Below are 18,786 nucleotides of genomic sequence, written 5' to 3' on the forward strand. Positions count from 1 at the left end.
GCTGCACTGAGTTCAGGGCTACCTGTGAATGTCTGCAGAGCTCTCAGGATGATGGACAGATTTGTCAAAGATGTTTCTACAGCTCCAGTCTTTGTGATCGGTATCTTGGAACATTCGAAGGTTTCAGTACTACATAGTAAAAGCTCGTTAGTTCGAACTTCAACGGATCAGAAAAAAAAATGTTTTAATTGTCCACAAGTTCGAATTATTGAATGACCCCGAAAAACTGCCATGAACTACCTGCATCATGGTAAATTTATTTTCTGAAAGACTGAGTAATAGCTGCCCGATTTTTAGATGAGAACAGCGTGGCAATGGCTATTTTTCGCGTTTCCATCGAAGCAGAACTGCTCCAGAATTGTAAGGGACTCCCACATCGTTCACGATGCAACGCGGTTGAGTTACAGTGCTACCACATCACACCCATCATAAGTAGCACAGTCGCGTGTAAGGCTTCAGCACACTACAAGAATGGAACCATGCAAGAGGAGAGGGGGGGGGGGGGGGACACTAGCGACATGCCAATCAACGTCCAAAACAGTGCTCAGCTTGGTTAGGTTGGTAGGCTGATGTTGGCTGGTCTAACCATTGTCGCAGCGGACTGGCGCAGAAGCTCAGAAAAGCGAAACCGAAACTAAGCGGTTGGACTGTTCTCGGAGCAATCATCTGGGTTGGGCCGTCCGTTCGTCGTCATGCCGCCATCGCGCGCTTATCGGAGGTGCGCGAACAACTCTGCAGCTTGGAACTCTCGTTTCAAGTAGGGCTATCACGGCAATCTCTTGCTGCGCCAGTCATACTTGGTTTGAATTAAGCGTTGGGGACCCTTAGCGTACAACGACATGGGCGTTGGCCAAGATCTACCCAGCAGCTAGAATTACCCGAATTAACGGGGGTCGAATTAATGTGCTTTTACTGCACCAGCATTAATAACACTACTTAGTGGTGCTTTTTTACTGCCGTCACTATTGACAAACCACTCTCACTGAAAACAGCTTTTATAAGCTTGAAAGCGCAAGAAATAATAATAAACAAAATACAGGTGCTTCCACCACTGGCCAATTTCACAACTGTGTAATTTTACTCGGATCTCGGAGGCTATGCTGCATCAGCATTCGCTTCAAAATGGTGGCAACCGGTCCTCCTCGATGTAGAAGTCACAAGTTTGGACAAGTTGGGGGGGGGGGTATTTTGAAATTTAATTTTCTCCGTCACAAATGCATTATTTGTTGCACAAACGTTAACACAAACTAGAGAATCAATTCTTACGATGAAATTTCCCACATTTTTTTTAATGTGCACCAAAATCTCTGGTTTGGTTTGGTTTGGTTTATTGGGGTTTAACGTCCCAAAGCGACTCAGGCTATGAGACGCCGTAGTGGAGGGCTCCGGAAATTTCGCCCACCTGGGGTTCTTTAACGTGCACTGACATCGCACAGTACACGGGCCTCTAGAATTTCTCCTCCAAAGAAATTCTAGCCGCCGCGGCCGGGATCAAACCCGCCTCTTTTGGGTCAGCAGCCAAGCACCGTAACCACTGAGCCACCGCGAGGGCACCAAAATATCTCTACACAGGCATCTCTGCATTCCGCCTCCATCAAAATGCAGCCAGGATCGAAGCTGCCAACCCATGCTCTACAGCCAAAAGCTATGGCCTATGAGCTGCCACTGCAGGCAAGAGAGTGCTGAAGCAGCTAGTGTTTTTGGGTGATGATTTCAAATTAATAGTAGTTACTATGCTTTAATTGTGAAGAACTTGTATATTTGCTTTGCCTTGGAGCATGCTGTCAACAAACACCGCAGCAACACACGCAGTGGTGAATGTGAATAAGAACCTCTGGTGAGATTTACACTGTGAAAGGCTTCTGGAATGTCGCACACGTTTTCAAACTTTGCCTTTCATGTAAGCCATATTTTAATGACACTTTGCATCACTGATAGCAGCGATTGATTTCATGCACATTTCTCTGGCAAAGATTTAGATGGGCACTGTATCAGGTGCAAACAGTCGCGTATAAATGCAACAGCATTTGCCCACTCGCTTCACCAGAAAGATCACACACGCCACCTCCGTATTCCATTGCCACACTTCAAATACAAAGCGTGGGCTGTCAAATGATGCCAGTGCTTTTGACAAGTTCCAGAGCGCTATGCCATTGCATCTTTGTTTTGTCGTACTTCAAGTCTCGTGCTGATTCCATACTGTAGGATGCAACAGAGTTCACAGCAGTGCTGCCTTGATTATTTTCTTTATACACTTTCTAAAAGCAGTTTTCAATGTGAAATAAATATTCAGCTTTTATTTTTCATCAATATTTGGCACTACTGTATCCAAGCTGAAATTTCGCCATTCACACAATCCTAGTATTTCACACAGCAACGGATGCGATTCATTCAAGGCATGCATGTTGATGCAAGATATCAACCTGTTCTACATATCTGCAGCATTCTTTTCCACAACTTCTATGTGCCCTTTCACACCAGTAAGGCAATATGCTCTGTCAACGAAGTGCCAATACACGCAGCCTAACTCTGGTCACTGGTGATTTCTCACTGACACTGAACTTATTCTCATTTAGCCACTGCTCACTAAAATGCAATGCCGATGTTAGAGTGCCAACTGCTCCTTGCAGCGAGTGCTTTAGAGTGCTGGCAAAGCCAGTTACTTAGCAGGCAGGTGAGCCAAGGAGACCTGCTTACCCCAGATAGTTCATCCTGGCAATGCACATGATGCACAATGAACTGTGTGCAGCTGCAGAGCTCTGCAGCCAGCTACATTTAGGCTGCATTGAAGCCGCAACATACCTCAGAATGCTGATGAGGGTAGTCAGTTGGGCAAGTTGGTTGTTCATGATGAAGACTGCACCGCTCAGAAACACTGACAAAGTGACGTCTACTTCGTGTTGTCCATGTTTCCGAGTGCTGCAGTCTTCATAATGAACACTCAGAATGCTAACGTGTTTTGCAAATCTGAGCGGACATCGTGAAGAGTAAAGCAGCCACACACAATAGTTTCACATGTTGTGTCCATTTTTCTTTTCTCAGATTGCTCTCGTATGGCACAAGATTAGGCTGGTAAAGTGTGATAAGAGGTTGTTTCCAGTCAAACTGCCAGTGTCATTTCCTACAACAGTTACCATACACACCAAATGAAGTAGCGGGTGAGTGATGACATTTAAATCGGGGCCAAGCATAAAGCGAACCACCACATATGCAAGGCGCACTACTGCAGAATCTGTGTGTGCATGGAGAAGCACAAGTTATAACTCCACAGACAGCTCAATTTTAAATTCCTCATGCTTTGTCTGTCGACAGATTGTCGCCAGCATCTGAAAATGGTGTTGGAGGAAGCATTCAGTAAAGCTCTGCAGTAGTATCAAACATATTATAGTGAACAGTGTTCTTTCAGTTCAACTTTTCTATTGCTGAGCACCGGAAAATTAGGCCAGCTTATTAACTGACAACTGTAGTGGACTGTCAGAAAAATTGCAACAGAAAATGGAGGCGAGTGTTGTCTTTTATCAACAACAAAGAATTCCTAAAATGACCATCACACCAAGCAAGTCAAAACAAGTTTTTCTTTACTATTTAACCGAAAAAGTTTCTTCAGGGCAAGCCTCTTAGTAAAATGAAAAACAGAGTCTTTCCTTCCTAAAAACAGCATGCCAATGTAGAAGGAAAAAAACAATACCAAAAGCAGAGACTGATACACACAGTCCCTCTAGACTGTACGTTCCCCCCGGTATTCCACCTCCAAACACACAAATTCCACAGTCCAGCCTCTATACACACTTACCAACGCGACACACCACTCAGGCTGGCTTCTAGAAGTCTGCGCACGATGCTCAACTGATAGCCTGTTCTGGCCAAGCACAGAGTCTTTGTTTGTTCCTAACAGGTAGAGAGCACAAGGACAATGTTCACGCTCTGGTGAAACCCAACAGAGCTCTTGCTGAACTCTTGTGCTGCCCGATGTCTTCAAGATTGATGTGGGAGAGGATTCAACGTCATGGCCTGCTCCCTACGGTCTCTCTTTCCAGCATCCCACGCACGAAGGCCAATTTCATCTCATCTACAGGTCTGGCCAGGAAAGGGGACGACCCCGGATGCCGTCGGAGGATGTGGGAGGCAGCTGCGAGTGACTAGACCGAGGCAGGCTGCGGATTCTGCTCCTGTTTGCTCTCGAGTGAAAATGGTGGAATCCGGCAGTCGAATGTGAAGCCGTCTTCCCGTTCCATGCGAAATGTACCCCTGCGAGACCAAAGGAACGGGGAGGGAAAAAAAGTGCGACAACACCATGACTTAATGCGCTCAGAAACAGCAAGAAATGTGCAAATGCAGAAACGCAGCACGGGCAACCACACTGAATCAGACTGCAGATGCAGTTTAGTGGCACAGCAGTCGCTTGACTAGTATGAGGTGCCACGGGTTTCTTCCCACCGGTACACATTTCCACTTCTTATATCAACTACTCCGAATAGTTTAAATCCTCAGATTTTTTAATAAGCACCTCAGTGACTGGCATGAATGAACAATTACAATTCACCGGTCACTGGACTCTTCCATCTTTTCTGTTTTTCCAGTTTAACAAACTTGCCGATAAATGCCAATGGTAATCAGTTAAAAAGCGCTTATGTACTCCTGCATACAAGCTGAGAGAGAGCTAAATCTTAGGCCTCTGCCTTTTCATGAAATCTGGCCCATTGTGGGCCAATGGCACTCTGCTGCCGCGAAGTACACTGCTGAGAAGCACGCGCAGCTAAATCAGGTGCATTTCAATGTGGACGTATAATGCAGCAATGTTCTTGCACTTCCAGGAATTACAAAGCAGTCCAAAACCCTGATCTAAACTGCCCATCACAGTTCATGGAGTAACTCTGGCTCTTATGAGTAAATTTATTTCTGCATATTATACAACACCCTTTTCTCAGTTGGAGCAAGACGTCGCGAGCACACACAGCCTTGCATTGATGTGACAGCGTTAATTGGTTATGCCCACACATGTGGAATAGGTCATTCTCTGCTTTACGTTCATAGATCACTGGAAGTCCTCGTAAAACTCCTGGTGCAGTGATGCAGCAGTTAAGCAACTACCCTGTGACTGCAGATGCTCGCACCTGCGGGGCTTGTGAGACCCAGGTTGCTCACGAAATCAGTGAGTGGGGGTCTCAGTGCCATTGCACTAAATATTTCCGGCTATTCTGTCATGACATTCCCTGATTGGTCGAGAGAGGTCACGTGACATTGTGACGTCACCACAACCTGTTCACCGTGGCTGGTGGCAATCAACCCACCAGTTGAGAGGTCGCGTGACTTGCAATGTCACCACAACTAGCCCACCGTGGTAAGTGACATCATCATCAGCCTGACTACGCCCACTGCAGGGCAAAGGCCTCTCTCCCATGTCTCCAATTAACCCTGTCCTTTTCCAGCTGCGGCCACCCATCACAACCCCGCGAACTTCTAAAACTTCTAAATGTGAACTCATCCGTTCACATGCCCTGCCCAAGCCCATTTTTCCCTCTTGATTTCGATTCGGACATCATTAACCTGCGTTTTTTCCCTCACCCACTCTGCCCACTTCCAGTCTCCTCTTAAAATTACACCTATCAATTTTTGTTCTATAGCTCGCTGTGTTGTCCTTAATTAATTAAGCTGAACCCGTTAAGTTAGCCTCCACGTTTCTGCCCCATAGGTGAGTACCGGTGAGAAACAGCTGTTGTATACTTTTCTCTTCAGGGATATTGGTAAGCTACCATTCATGATCTGAGAGAACCTGCCATATGCGCTCCACCCCATTCTTATTCTTCTAGTTATTTCCCTCTCATGATCCGAATCTGCGGTCACTACCTGCCCTAAGTAGACATATTCTCTTACTACTTCCAGCACCTCGCTATTAATTGCGAACTGCTGTTTCCTTGCTAGACTGTTGAACATGACATTGGTTTTCTGCATGTTAATTTTTAGCACCACCTTTCTGCTCTGCCTGTCTAACTCATTGATCATGCTTTTCAGTTCATGTCCTGAGTGACATAGCAAGGCAATGTCATCAGCGAATTGCAGATTACTTAGGTGTTCTCCATGAACTCTTATCTGCAACTGTTCCCAGTCCAGGCCTTGGAACACCTCCTGTAAACAGGAGGTGTTCCAACACCGTTCCGTATTGAAATTTCACAGCTAACTTTATGGAGGGCTATGTTGACTATGCAGTCGCTATAGATATCTTCCAGTATTTTCACATAAGACTCTTGTACACCCCAATTTCCTAATGCCTGCATTACTACAGAGGTTTCAACTTAGTCAAGTGCTTTCTTGTAATCAATGAACGCTTTATAGGTACAGGGGCTGGTTATATTCTGCGCATTTCTCAATCACCTGATGTGTGAATATGGCCCATAATCGAGTATCTTTTACGAAGCAGGTAGGTGACAACCTGGTAGGAAATCCGAGGACCCCAAAATTTTAAGTTATCCTACCAAGAAAATGGATTAAGGTGGATTAGTGGGCCAGATTAGTGCAATCCAATAGAATGTACTGGAACATTCTAGAAGCTGATGGCTCATATATACCATAGTTCTTGATTTGGCTGCACTTTCTGCACTAGGTCACCAAAATGCCGTGGCAGTGCAGCGCCAGTTCTTGCGGTGCGAGTGCAGCCTGACACTAGTGTTCTTGGTGCAGCGACCAAATAGAGTGCAAAAGAGCAGAAATGTTAGTCTGCTGTGGCTGTGCGCTGGTGCTTGTCACACAGTTCGACATACATGCAGGATTATGCTAGTTGTATACAACCTATAAGGTATACCACCTATAAGGGCAATGGAACCATTCCAAATAGAGTTTTGGCAGGAAAATCCCAAGAAGAACATTAGCCACTCATAGTAGACACCAAGGCAGGCAAACTAAATGCTATCACATTTTCTTATTCAAGAATGTGGTCAAGAAGACACCCCAAGTGTTTTACACTGCTTTTAGCGGTGACCGGCCAAGTGAGCGCCAGTAGTCACAAGTGAAACTATGCACTAAGGCTGGCGTGAGTAAATAGGAGATCTTACTGTGTACATTCATAACAAGCACAAGCTGCTCTAAATCCCCTACTGCGTTCGCTTTGCAGCTGCTCTCATAATACGAGAGCAAGGAACAAAGCACGGGTGTGTCTAGTCCTCCTAAAGTTGAAAAGAGAGAGAAAAAAAAACTCAGGTGATGTCAACACCACAAAAGCCTATAATATCTGCTGCACCTGCATTATTCCCCCCATTAACAAGCTGTGAAATATGTGCACAAGTAAGTACAGACCACATATGCCCACTTGGTGCTTGTAGGCTCACATGGCTGCTGTACTGAAATGCTGGCTGCGACTTGGACAAAATCGGCTCCTGCAAGACATGAAAAACAGGACATGTTTGCACTTCGGTGCAGCAGAAGCAAACTGCAGAACACACCATGCACAAGTATAGTACACAACGGGGCCATGTACTGCCTCTTTGCCAACTGAGCAAAGGCCCACAAGTTCTGAGCCCGATTTTCTGAGACCACAGGATTGACACAGTCAAAGACTTTAATAATCAGAGCCTGTCGCTAAATGCGAGAACTGCACCAGCCAGACCACGAGACACACGGACAAGTATTGTTCTTGCACATTCTTACGTTCTTACAAAACAGAAGGTTATATGAATAAAATATAATTGATCAGAGGGCAATGGTAACAGATTTTTTTCAAGAATGATAAGAGATATGAGTGTCCAATCATACAGAGGAGCTAAACTGAAACATCTTCTTATAAACAAGACTGCAATTAGGGAGTTAGCTCTGCAATCACTGGATGGTTTGTTCCCTTTAGCGTAAAAGAACTGTGGGGTCTAATGCAAAAGGGAACACGTGATACGATAGAAATAAAAGCCTCAGAGCCAACCCACGCAACTGCACCTCAGATAGCGCTGGCCCCGGGGTGACTAAATTTAATTTCTGCACTTTGGTCACTCGTGCTCATACCACAGCGGCAATGGAACTGCACCAAAAGCTACAACAAAACTCATGCCACCCATAAGTGTGTATGTATGGAGTCAGTGTAGGCACAACGTGCTGGAAGCCATTGAACATGGTGACGGCCAAGTACAGATGAAGTGTAAAGTCTCGCTTTGGCTGGCGTACTGTCGCCATTCCATGCGCACTAAATGCAGGCTATCAAGCACTACTGTGAGGTAAATATTTTCAACATAGCATGCAGAGGTGCTGTCACAGTTGCGATGCAAGATTCAAGTTCGTATTGCATGAGTTCTAGACCGGGACTGGCTCACAAAAATGTAGTAGCCGGGAAAACGCAGCTCCTGGGAACGTAACAGCGAGGTTCAGCTGTACTTGCCACGATTTCTACTGGTTTATTTCCAGTATCTTCTTTTGTTTTAAGTGCAGCACAGAATGCACAATCTGCTGGCTGTCCAGGGTTGAGATGACAAGTCCCGCTGGGTATTGAGGAACAACTCGCCCTCCCCAGTGCAATTTGCTGCAACCCCAAGGGTGTAATTCCATCACCTCTGGAATGCGCAGGCCAAGTGTGCTGGTTTTCAGAGCTTTTCCTGAGACATTGCTGATAACTGTGTGTGACTGTTTGTGCTGCTGCAATGGCACAGCGCAATCCAGCAGCTACGCTTCTGGTCGTGATCAATTCCAATATACTAGAAGCCGAAATAATTCAAAGAAAAACAGCTGTGATGACAAAGATATTTACCTACTCTATTGAGATGATAACGAAAGAAGTGTTCTCTGAACTGTCTCAGCACGCGGCTATTTTGGTGAACAGGCATGCATACACATACAGGTACCTACACATTCTTAGGGTTGAGCTTGGTTCTCATGGCTTACAGTACTACTCAGCAACAGGTGTGGTGTGAACCAAGAGTTCACGGCTCTTTTCTCTGTTTCATATTGAAGCGCTACTGAAAGCAAATGTTCTGGGGGTGTTTGCCAAGCCCAACTTGTGGAACTGATTGTGCAAAACAACTTTCGCCGAACTCGCCAAGCATGTTCCGACCTACCTGCCCTACCACACCCCGACCACGGACGGTCTCCAGGGTTCCCGACAAGCTGAAGATGCGCCAGTGGCGCTCACGGAGCTGCACTGCCAGGTCTCCCAGGTTCTCCAGCCGGATGCAGTAGCGCCACTGCAGAAGAGAGGGTTACAATCCTCGCCAGTTGCAGTGAAACAACGTGATCGGAGTTGAGATGACTGCAGCTATTGCCATGCAAGCAGCATGATCTCCATTCCCAGATCTAAAGATAAACCTCGTTTAGACCTCCCGTGGCATCTAAGAAGGTATAACATCTACAGCGAAAGATTGGTGCAGTTTTCAGGAGCTAAGGTTTAGAATGCTTTACCCCCAGAAATAAAACAGTCCCATGAAACAAATAGAGCATTGCCAACATACTTTATGAGCCTTATTTGACATATGTGACAGTTGTTTTCGGTTTGTGTCTGTTGTACCACGTTGTTCATGAACGATTTTTTTCAATCTGCTGTAACATGCACATTATTTTATTTTTTCCTCGTTGTATGATGTATTTTGGTCTTTCGCCGTGATTTTGTGCTTTTCATTGTGTCATTGCCATCATGTATTTTGTTTCTGAACCCCACACTAGCCCCTGGCTACGGGTTCAGTCAGTGTTTTGGTAATTTGTATGGCAAGAGTAGAAATAAAAAATGAATGAATAAAAAAAAAGGTAGAACGTTGAAGCTGACAGACTTCGGATGAAAACAACTAAAGCAAAATGAGACAGAGGACGGAAATTACCAGGTAAAGAATGCAAATACAAAACAGACAACTAGACCATGTATAGCAGGCAGGATACATATATATTTAAAAAAAAAAATGCTGTGCAACAAAACAGAATGCCAGAAGCCCCAACAGCACAATTAAAACCCAATGCTTCCAAGCTCCCACAAGATACTGCAACAACTCCAGACATCTACTATCCGGAAGAGCTGGTGGCAAATCTCCGAGTGCGTACGCCCCATGTGAAGTGGTGCTGTCCAACATACCCAGTAGACGGTGCTACTCTGTGCCACACGGCAGCCCATGTAGAAGGGTATGACGGTAACGCGCACACCCTCGGTGGTCTCCCGGTGGACATCCGACAGCTCCAGCCACGGGTGGTTCTTCTCCTGCCACGCACGCAGCGTGTCCTTGGCAGCAAACGGAGGGTCTGCACAAAATACAAGCAAAAAATATATCGTAAAAGCTTCCCACGAAAGGCTGCAAAAAAGCCAACACACAAGTAACCTAGGGGACATCTACACTTACTGACACTGTGTAGGCATAACATTCCCTTGCCTTTGGCCTGCTTGTGCGCGGAAGAAGATGGCAAAGCTTAGACAGTGGCATGCAACCAGCTATCATATTTCCTCCCCAGGGGCAAATTTAAACTTAAAATAAAAAAATTTTGCTTAGATAGTCCGCACCCAGCGTACAGTCCACGGGGATGAATTTCGGCTTAAATAGGCTTTTATGTTCTTAGCAAGCAATACACAATCGGTACGAGTCTTACAGTCCCATCTGCAAGTTCCACTCTTCTGGCTCACTTTTAGCCACTGTCATAAGACAGGATCATCAGACAATTCCATTTCATAAGCCTAGTCCACCATGACACACCACCTTTGAAATCCAGGGTAGCAACATCCTAGATTGGGCTCGGAAGGCAACGGAGGCCTACCCCACCTAGGACCTCTCTCCCTCCACCCTGCCCCTTTCCTTTTAGGGATAAATAAAGTTGTCACTCACTCTTCAAAAGCCATAGTACGAATGGTCAGTCTTATTTTCACTGTCGATACCGCATTCCCCGCTTACCGCGGCTATCCTACCTGAAAGCTATGCAGGCTTCTTCAGCTCACAACTGACCTTAAAAATGAAATAACGCACACTTCGCACCAAGCAAAACTTCAGCTTTTAAACATGTATAAACCACTGTCTATAGTCCAGAAAATATGGCACCTATTATGTAGTACCCAGCCTTTGAAGTTCACAGTGTATACTTTTACCTTATTTAAAAACATATTAATGCTTTTGCAGCTTACTGTACCTTCAGCCCCTCCCCTTATGCGATGCCATCTTTCGGACCCTTGGCAACATTAAAATCAGGCTGCCCACCCATGGGAGAAAACAAACAGATGAGGTTAGCAACAAACAAGCCACCAAATGCAAATAACCTGCACAACTGTCTCCGGCCAACTTCCTCTCACCGTGGCATGCAGGCAACTTACGCACTGTATGGTAGTGTAAAGCATGAAGTAGGGCACACAGTACATGTGGCAGGCTCGTGTGCTACTGCACGGTGATAAGGCCCGGCTAGGAGGAATTCGAAGTGCAGACACATATCTGAGAATGTAAAACACCCCTCACCTTTATCAGGCTCGCAGACAAGGAACTTGTCGAAAAGTTCATGGTGCAAGGGCTGCTTCTCAGTGGACGTATAGGGCAGGATGTCTTCATGGGCAACATAGTCAAGCCCTTCAGAAAGGAGAGAACGGTGTTGGACACTGGCGTGAACGCAACCAAATAATGAAGTCTCTGAGGTCCACGTAGTGTCGCAACTAGATTAGCATTGACCCTGTGGGGTCACTATCCACAGGAAGTAGAGTAGTGCCTGCTTCAGTCATTTGTTGGGCAGAATCCACTCTCCCAACTCTCATTTAATATTCTTGCTGGTCAGATAGCGCCATCTTTTGAATTTCTTTAACACGCATTACCTACCTACAATGCTTTTTCTTTTTTGGCCCCCAGAAAGAAGCCCAAAGTTGGCTGGAACTCTATCACTCCAGCCAACTATAAATCATTACTGTTTTCGGCACTAAAAGGCTGCACTAAAGAGGAATTTGAACTCGTCTTTTTACAACGGGAACTCAATCTACACATTCCGAGCATTCTTAGAAGCATCCAATTATTTCCCTGTACGGCCGATTTTCCTAATTTAAATTGGATTAAACATCCCGGCTCCCACCTTTTTTTGAACTCACCACTGACGGCAGGAGGAGTCAACTAAAACGAGGAGTACCTTTCAGGCAGTCATGTGACAGCTTCGCTTTCACTTTTATTTTGTTTTTTAGGTTTCCATGAATAAATAAATCTAGTCAGAGACTACATTAGGCCCATGGAAATAAAAATACGCGTGGACTCTTTGCTTTTGCCAATCGCTACATATCACTCTGCCGATGGCAGATCAGCACCACGGGACTGGCTGAAAGGTTTGTTTGACTCCTCCTACTGTCAGCGGTGAGTTAAAAAAAAAAAAAAGGCAGGAGCCGGGACGTTTAATCAGGGAAATTGGCCGCACAGGACAGCATATCGAAGTTTCTAGGAATGCCCAGAACGAGTAGATCGAGTTCCCGCGGTAAAAAAGAAGAGTTCAGATTCCTCTTTAGTGCACCTTTAAGAGCATACTGACTTGAAGTTGCACGAGTTCAGTTGCAGTGCATAAAGACAATTGCACACGTTCATGAGGAGATACAGGGAGGTTATCTGATAACTGCAGTGAGTGAAGATGAAGGGAGCACAAAAGAGGCATTCTACAGCAGCACACGTACCAAACACACAACCTGGACCATAGTTCAACCATAAAGAGCCAAGTTATCTCTGAAGGACCAACAATTGCAGAATTGTGGCACAAATGAATGCCTCACAAGGTGTGTGTGAGCACAGTAGCGGGCCAGTTCCAGACAGTTAAAATCCACAACATCGTCCCTGACTACGAAGAATGAAGTCTTTATGACTACAAAAGGTTAATGCCTCCTGCTGCAGTAGTTGGAAAACATTTCACTCGAGGCCACTACCTTTGTGCAACTAAATAAATGCACTGCGAAGGAGAGCAAAATATGCCATGCCATTAATGCCCAAGAACACACTGAACAATACAAGTTGAACACACAACTGCACAATTTATACGCGTTACAAAATCAGCCAACGCCCTCGGATGCAGCTCACCTGGGATAGCATACAGGGACCGGCTGTTGTCCTGATTTCCCAGGAATGTCACTGCCTCTGTCTGGGTCCGCTAAAAGAAAGAGAAACACAGTCCCCCTCATTGCCAAGCTGTACAAATTGCCATCATCAACTCAGTCTCGTCCACATGCAGGTCAAAGGCCTCGTCCAATAATCTCCAATAAGCCCCGTGCTGTGCCCTGGCAGTCACCCTCAAAAAACAAAGTCGTCAAAATACAGCAGTCAATCAGTTTTTGAACAACAGTGATGCCAGGCCTTAGCAGTGGCACAGCGTTCTAAGAATAAGCAAAGACTAAAAGTTAAGCAAGGTTAGCAGCCAGGCTCAGTAGTAGAGAATAAGTCAGTACCACAATAGTGCTATGACAGCAGTGACAGCCCTACACAAAACTAAATGCATAGTTACTTTTCAGAAGTTTAAGAAATTAGAACTGCACTGTTTGCTGTAATATACTCCAGTGTGTACTATCAAAGAAGAGAGTCAAGGGTTTGGTGCATGAAATTTGCTACATTCCACACCAGACTAGAGGCAAGAAATCAATGCAGTAGGCTCCACAAGGTGCTTTGAAAGGCTGCCTACCTTCCTTTGCTTCTCATGACAGAGTGTTTTAAACCTTCCAAGATGCACACACAAGGACACAAATTGAAAAACCCAGCCTTAAAAACAACCATAAAAATTCTCTTGGCATTTACCCATGTAGTAATGCAAATTTCGGTGATAGCATGGGTGCTATAGTGTGACAGGTGCGACAAGGAAAACAATAGAGAACAATAGGGCAGGGAGATGGAGTGGCCGGGTCTGCCGGCTGCAGTCAGTGTTCAGTAACCCTGGGTGTGTGGTGAAGGGGCAGGGGTGCAGGGTAGGTGCGCGTCACCTGTGCAACCGTGCATCATGCATAGTCCTGCACAGTAGCAGCAGTGCAGCAATGACAAGTTTTGGAATAGTCGGGAGCAGTAAGCAGTCAACGGGTGTGTGGGTGGAAGTGTAGGGTTGGATTGCGTGTTTGGGCTTTTACGGGACATATAGGTCGGTGCCATGACACAAGTTGACCTTGCGGCTGTGCGGGTTGTGATGCAGGAGCGTCAGGGTGTGGGGTGCAGCGTGCACGGATGATACCATCGACAAAGGATCTCGCAAAATTACACCCATGCAGCTATTGCTGTAAAAGACAAAGTATTCAATGGTGCATGCACACTTGTGTCCTCCACACATCAACAAAAATGCACTGAGATGAGGAATGCTAAGGACTGCATTGTGTGCAGAGCATTTTTTAAAGCATTGCTTGTAGTAAATGCAGTTCATCATAACCGATGTAACGCGACTGCAGTGCTTTAGTATGCATTGGCTAAAAGTAGGACACAAGGTGTTGCAAACAATCGAAACAGAATATGCCCAGATGAGATCTGCAAAATGCCTGCATAGTTTATAGAAACTTGCTAGTCACTTGTGAGAGGTTAAAGGTGTGTCATGCACATACTTCAGTCATTCATTCCTTTTAGTTCCTTAAAGCTAATTCTGACTCAGATATATGCTTCCAAAGAGTGTAGGTTAGCTACATTTTATGAACTTACAAAATGATAATTTGTGTATCCTCCAGATGAATTCATGCTACCAAGGAACCTGACATGGATATGACATTGGCAGTGTGAGTGACCACATCCGATTTTCTGGTCATTACTTACTGCACTTTAATCCTTTCTGAACAAAGGATAAACAAAGGTTAAACAAAGGTATCCCTGCCCCATGCCCGACTCACGCAAAACCACCTTTCATGCTTTGCTTCACAATGATTGCCTGCAAGTTTATAGAGGCCACAAAATATTCCGCAGCCAATATGAAATGACAACAAAGCCTAGAACTTCATCCTCTCCTCTCTTTCTCTTTATTATGCACAGCAGCACATGCACCTCTGGTTCGCAGCTTGGTTGCACTCCAATGTGACATTACTTTTTATTCTACCATTAAAAATGTATGTACAGAAGGGTTTTTGTGATGCTCTTGGCAACACTGTGCCTCAAAAATAAAAAGAAAGCAGGGCTCACCACATATGGGCAGTCTCTGGAGTCAATCAGCACTTGGTAGTAGGTGTGCGTCTTGCCCTTCACCTCACGGCCGACATGGTTGAAACCATCACTACCCTCTTCCGAGCCCCTGCAAGAAATGGTGTAATATGTGTATGATAAAACAAGGCACTGGTTATAAGCTCTTCACTGAAGCCCAGAGTTGAGTGCTGAAAAATCACACATGTGCGGCAATGCACCTACTCCTGGCTGCACTGCAATGCATGCAAACAGACACCACTAGAGTATGGCAGCAGCTGAACTACAGCTGTGTTTATAAGCAGTAGGTTTAATGTCCCAAACCTGCACATAGGCTATGATGAACTTCGTAACAAAGGGCTTTAGATCAAACCACAGTAATCCCATAGCTCCCATGAAAGGCCGTACGTCAGCTATGAATGATTCATTTTTTCCAGATGCAATAGCCCGGTGGAATGCCCTGCCTGATAATATTGCTTCTTGCACAGATCGAGCAATTTTCCGCACTGAATTAGCGAGTCACCTGCGTCTTACGTGATGTATTCGGCTTTATCAAATAATCTGATCCTGTGTTACTGTCTCCTTTCATGGTTTTTTTTTTGCTTTGTTTTGTTTCTTTGCTTTTTTGTTTTTATTTTTGTTGAGCTGGTATCATATGTTGTTACACACTGTTCTTGCCCCGCCTTATGTAATGCCCACGGGCCCTTAAGGCTTCAATAAATGAAATAAATGAAATGAAATTTAGGCCAGCTGAGGTTCTTTAAGGTGCACTGACATTGCACAGTGCACAGGTTCTTTTGCATTTCACCTCCATCAAAATGTAGCTGCCGCAGCCGGGATTTTAACCCGCAATCAATGCTAAGGTCTGAAGCAACAAAATAGCTTAGTCACAAGGTACAGCGCATCGTCTAAATTTACTAATTGTCTATTTCTGCCCTAAAACATTTGTGCTTCACTCACATTTTGCACGTGGCTTTTCTTCAGTTCTGTTTTCTATAGTGGTAATGCATGCACATGCCATGTTCAATATAACTTCCAGGAAGTGTAATGCACCGATAACTAGACAAAGTGCATGATAACTAAATAAAGCATACACTGGAAGATCATTCCATAAAACAGTGTATATGAACACCCCATGGAATAACGTAGGTTTGCTTACACTGGAGTAGCCATCGAGTGACATGGTGATCGCTGCCACTCGCAGGTTTTGAGAGTAAAGATGATGAAAAAAGGATTTCTGAATCCCCCTCAAAGTTGCAAAAATAAATCGATGCGCCCATTTCACTGAGAGTTGCATGTGTCCCTTCTACAGCCGTCGGTGCATTGGCCCGGGAAACTTTTCGCAACACATAGTATTTGCAACCCCAGGCAAATGCAAAGGTAACAAGCATTACTCTCCGCCAGCTCAATTAATGCACCCGACATCAAGCACACAGTAATTTATAGTCACTCACTCCGCATTCTTTTTGCTGGGCACATCCCGGTCGTAAACCCTGGCCATCCATGGAAAGAGAGTGATTCCACGATAGCCAAAGATCCGATGCAGGAAAAGCTGCCAAACATTTAGAATTGCATAAGACACTACAACAATGTTAAAGAGATTAAGCAACTCATGGAAACTGCACAGTCACCACATCAACGACCCATTTATAAAAATTCTGTCCCGATCAACGTAGCATAAGTATCAACAAATTAAAATTTACCCAAACCGGATTTCCGAAAACATTCATAGGCTCACTACTGATCACTGCTACTGCCTTAAAACTCAGTGTAAAGAAGTTGTCAGTGTTCGCAACTGGCAGCGATGCAGGTGCCAAATATCCATTATGCCAATAATCCCTTTGTCCATCGGATTCAGGCACCGAGAGCTAACAGCCGGTGTTACATGTGAGCCCTGCTCTTATATTTGCTTCTCTTAACAGAAAGTACATCCTCCCAATTTTTTAACATGAACGCGCGAGCCTCGACTGCTCGGTGCAGCGGTGCCGAGGTGAAGCAGAGCGGAATTCGGGAGAGGGAATGAGCACGCATACCAATCATGTCGGAGTAGCTAGCGTCATCTGCTTGGCTGTTCTATTTTGTGCAAAGCAAGTTTTATGGCCAAGTTGTGATAGTGTTTGCTTCGTGTTCTATCTGCTGCGTGTTTGCAACTTTGGACTGGTGCAAATGCGTAGCGTTCCAAGCATGACTCTAGGCCCTGGTTGCATTTGCGGGTAGCATCTTGAGAGCATTTGCTTTAACGAAATTAACGCAGTAATATTGAGCATCCTCTTCAATCAGTCTTTCGTAAGTAATGATTGCAACTGGTTTCTTGGGCATTCTAGGTTGTTCCCAAATGTATGCTCTTTTCAGAATCACCCTCACTATATGCAGCGGATAAAAACAATTGCACGCAGCTTCTTGGGGCTCCGATGTATTAAGCTGATGATGGGCAGGGGTTGCTTCACACTAATCAAAACAGCCCAGCAGACAAAGCTTACTCCAGCAGCACGAAGTGTGGGCATGCCCTTCCTGGCATGCTTTATCCTCTCCTTCTCCCGGCGCAGCAGCGCCAGGCAGTCGACGCTCGCGCGTTCATGTTAAAAAATTGGAAGGGTGTGCATAAAAAGTCACGTTTTCCACTTAAAAGCACACACGCAATCCTATAGTGCATATAAAAGCGAACAAGACGGAAACAAAATGTGTTTGAAGTATACTGATCAACCATTGTACAGCCTGTACGTCTGTGTGACTGCGACTGCGTACAGTCGCTGCCTCAGCCATCATACTCAGTCACGCTCTTTGCTTCACACCTCATGGCTTGCGCGCCGGAGAAGAATGTGACTGGGCCTGTGAGTGACGGCAGGTAGATGGTGGCTACACATCACCAGAGCTCGCAAAAAACATTAGATTTAGGGGCACGCTTTCGTTGTTAATCCTCCCAGAGAATTTCAACATGCGTAGGTCGAGATTTTTCCCTTTTATTACACTCACTGACAGAATGTGCGCGCGAAATGCCACACAATAATGCGCTCGCGCACTGCACGAGACTCCCAGCCAGTAGGCTACGACAGTGTGCTGAACAGCTGTACCCCGATAACAACAGAGGTGTCCTGCACTTTTTTTCACAAATTCGAGCGAGCAAACGCAGCAAGTAGCTGTCCCAACGTCGGTGACATCTTACCTGGCCGGTGTCATATTTTCCTTCGAGTTTCGGTGTTTCCAAGCGGCCCACTTCTGCTAGTCTGCGAAGCAAAATTTTAATCAGTGAAAAACAAAAAAAATGAGTTCAGGACGCTACGTCCTGCGAGGCGCAAGGCTGTCACACCACTCACGGAAGAGAAAGCGGCTAGCTAAGCAACCACGTATCACCTGTTCAGCCTATCTCGAACGTCTCATGATAGGAATGCCTGATCGGTCTCACCAAGGTGCATCCAGAGTTGTCTCAAGCGCAGTAAATGTAGCAAGCAGATTACCGGAAAGTTCAAGAAACGTACCTTGTGTAGTTTACGTGGGAGATGTGCTTCCACGGATTACTAGGAACAAAAATTTGCCTCCAGGAGCCGGAAATTTTGGCGAAGACAGCGGCCATGTCGAATGTTGATACCGGCAATGCGGCTGCCGGAGGCTCTGCGTGGCTTTTCAAACCATCGCGTCTATTCAAAAATGCGCTATCATGGCTGATATAAAAATAAAAATAAACTACCTACAATTTTATTGAGAGTTTGTGATTTGTAATTTTTTCAAAAATGATTAGTTTAGTGCACTGTTTTTTATTACGGCACTG

The 18,786-nt window shown here is 45.3% G+C and overlaps 1 protein-coding gene across 1 annotated transcript; it reads right to left on the reverse strand.

Moving 5' to 3' along the window:
- Positions 1-3,561: 3,561 nt before the first annotated feature.
- POLDIP2 (DNA polymerase delta interacting protein 2) lies at positions 3,562-18,625 on the reverse strand. The gene is made up of 10 exons (XM_089573282.1): positions 18,497-18,625; positions 18,184-18,244; positions 16,475-16,572; positions 15,024-15,132; positions 12,966-13,035; positions 11,388-11,495; positions 10,031-10,194; positions 9,030-9,155; positions 7,291-7,370; positions 3,562-4,248 (listed from the first exon to the last, which is right to left on the reverse strand). Exons 1-10 carry the CDS (start codon positions 18,589-18,591, stop codon positions 4,140-4,142), a joined length of 1,020 nt encoding a protein of 339 aa, XP_089429408.1. The 5' UTR covers positions 18,592-18,625; the 3' UTR covers positions 3,562-4,139.
- Positions 18,626-18,786: the final 161 nt, after the last annotated feature.

The sequence above is a fragment of the Amblyomma mixtum genome, chromosome 2 (assembly GCF_055824585.1).
Source record: "Amblyomma mixtum isolate Tamu chromosome 2, ASM5582458v1, whole genome shotgun sequence".
NCBI classification, from domain to species: Eukaryota; Metazoa; Arthropoda; class Arachnida; order Ixodida; family Ixodidae; genus Amblyomma; species Amblyomma mixtum.